This window comes from Fukomys damarensis, unplaced genomic scaffold (genome assembly GCF_012274545.1).
Source record: "Fukomys damarensis isolate Sample0158 unplaced genomic scaffold, DMR_v1.0_HiC HiC_scaffold_13, whole genome shotgun sequence".
In the NCBI taxonomy this organism is placed as follows: Eukaryota; Metazoa; Chordata; class Mammalia; order Rodentia; family Bathyergidae; genus Fukomys; species Fukomys damarensis.
Genome location: NW_022900925.1, coordinates 34,731,304 through 34,732,536, shown reverse-complemented (window position 1 = coordinate 34,732,536; position 1,233 = coordinate 34,731,304). Strand labels below are relative to the sequence as shown.

The 1,233-nt window shown below is 63.0% G+C and overlaps 2 protein-coding genes across 2 annotated transcripts in view; both read right to left on the bottom strand.

Annotated features, from left to right (window-relative positions):
* Hoxb3 (homeobox B3) overlaps nt 1–1,233 on the bottom strand; it is a gene marked incomplete at its 3' end in the record, with an annotated part of 51,987 nt that overhangs the window by 39,421 nt on the left and 11,333 nt on the right.
* The window catches only part of Hoxb5 (homeobox B5), a 1,642-nt gene continuing 415 nt past the window's right edge, over nt 7–1,233 (bottom strand). The window contains 3 exon segments of the mRNA XM_019206917.2: nt 7–283; nt 946–1,182; nt 1,185–1,233. The exon segment at nt 1,185–1,233 is cut by the window's right edge and continues 415 nt beyond it. Coding sequence (XP_019062462.1) covers nt 36–283; nt 946–1,182; nt 1,185–1,233 — 534 coding nt within the window. The 3' untranslated portion in view covers nt 7–35.

Here is a 1,233-nt window from a genome sequence, read left to right as displayed (position 1 = left end):
CGCCCAGGGCTCCTCTGGGCGGGCGGGCTCAGGGCTCAGGGCTGGAAGGCGCTGCCGGCTGTCGCCAGGCTCATACTTTTCAGTTTGTTGTCTTTCTTCCACTTCATGCGCCGGTTCTGGAACCAGATCTTGATCTGGCGCTCGGACAGGCACAGGGCGTGCGCGATCTCGATGCGCCTCCGCCGGGTCAGGTAGCGGTTGAAGTGGAACTCCTTCTCCAGCTCCAGCGTCTGGTAGCGCGTGTACGCGGTCCGGGCCCTCTTCCCGTCCGGCCCAGTCATATCTGAGCAGACAGAACAGAGCCGCCAGGCCACGTTAGCTATTCCTATTCCGGTTCAAGGAGGGGGCCCTGGGCGGGAGGGGGCGGGGAGCGGGACCCAGGCGTCCCCAGCAGCCGGCTCCCCGCAGCTCCCATCCTCCCACTCCAGATACCCGCGGCCAGGCTCCATTTCGGCACCCCTCGTCCTGCAGCCCCCACTTTTGCTGGCAGCGAAGGCGCCGGCTTTGGCTTTGTCTCTTGTGCCCTCCCAGTGTCTCACCCTTCCGGGGCGCAGGCTGCAGCTGGCCCAGGCAGGGAGCAGAGCGGGCCCCACGTCTGCCCTGGAAGGCTCCTCTTGACTGTCTGCCCTCCTCCCCCAGCAGCAGTCTGGAGATTTCGGGGGACCCTGTCCTACATCACATACACCCCATCCTTCATCCTAAGGCTGGCTCCTGGCTGGGCGAGTAGACTCTAAGCCGTGCCTGGGAAGGAATGATTAAAAATACAGCCTCCCCGAAGCCCCTGCTCGGCTCTGTCCACGGAGCCTGGGGGACCCTCTTGGGGACTTCGCCCCCTTGGAAAAAAAGACATTTGTTTCTGAGGGGAACCAAGCTCTCCTGGCCACCCTCTCGCCCCCAGACACACAGGAGGGAAGCTGAGGAGACAAAAAAGAGGCAGAGAATTACCATGGCTGATGTGAAGCTTCCGCATCCACGGGAAGATCTGCGGCGCCTGCCCCTCGGGCGCGGCCGTGGAGGTGGCCATCTTCGCCCCCTTGGAAAAAAAGACATTTGTTTCTGAGGGGAACCAAGCTCTCCTGGCCACCCTCTCGCCCCCAGACACACAGGAGGGAAGCTGAGGAGACAAAAAAGAGGCAGAGAATTACCATGGCTGATGTGAAGCTTCCGCATCCACGGGAAGATCTGCGGCGCCTGCCCCTCGGGCGCGGCCGTGGAGGTGGCCATTGGCCATGG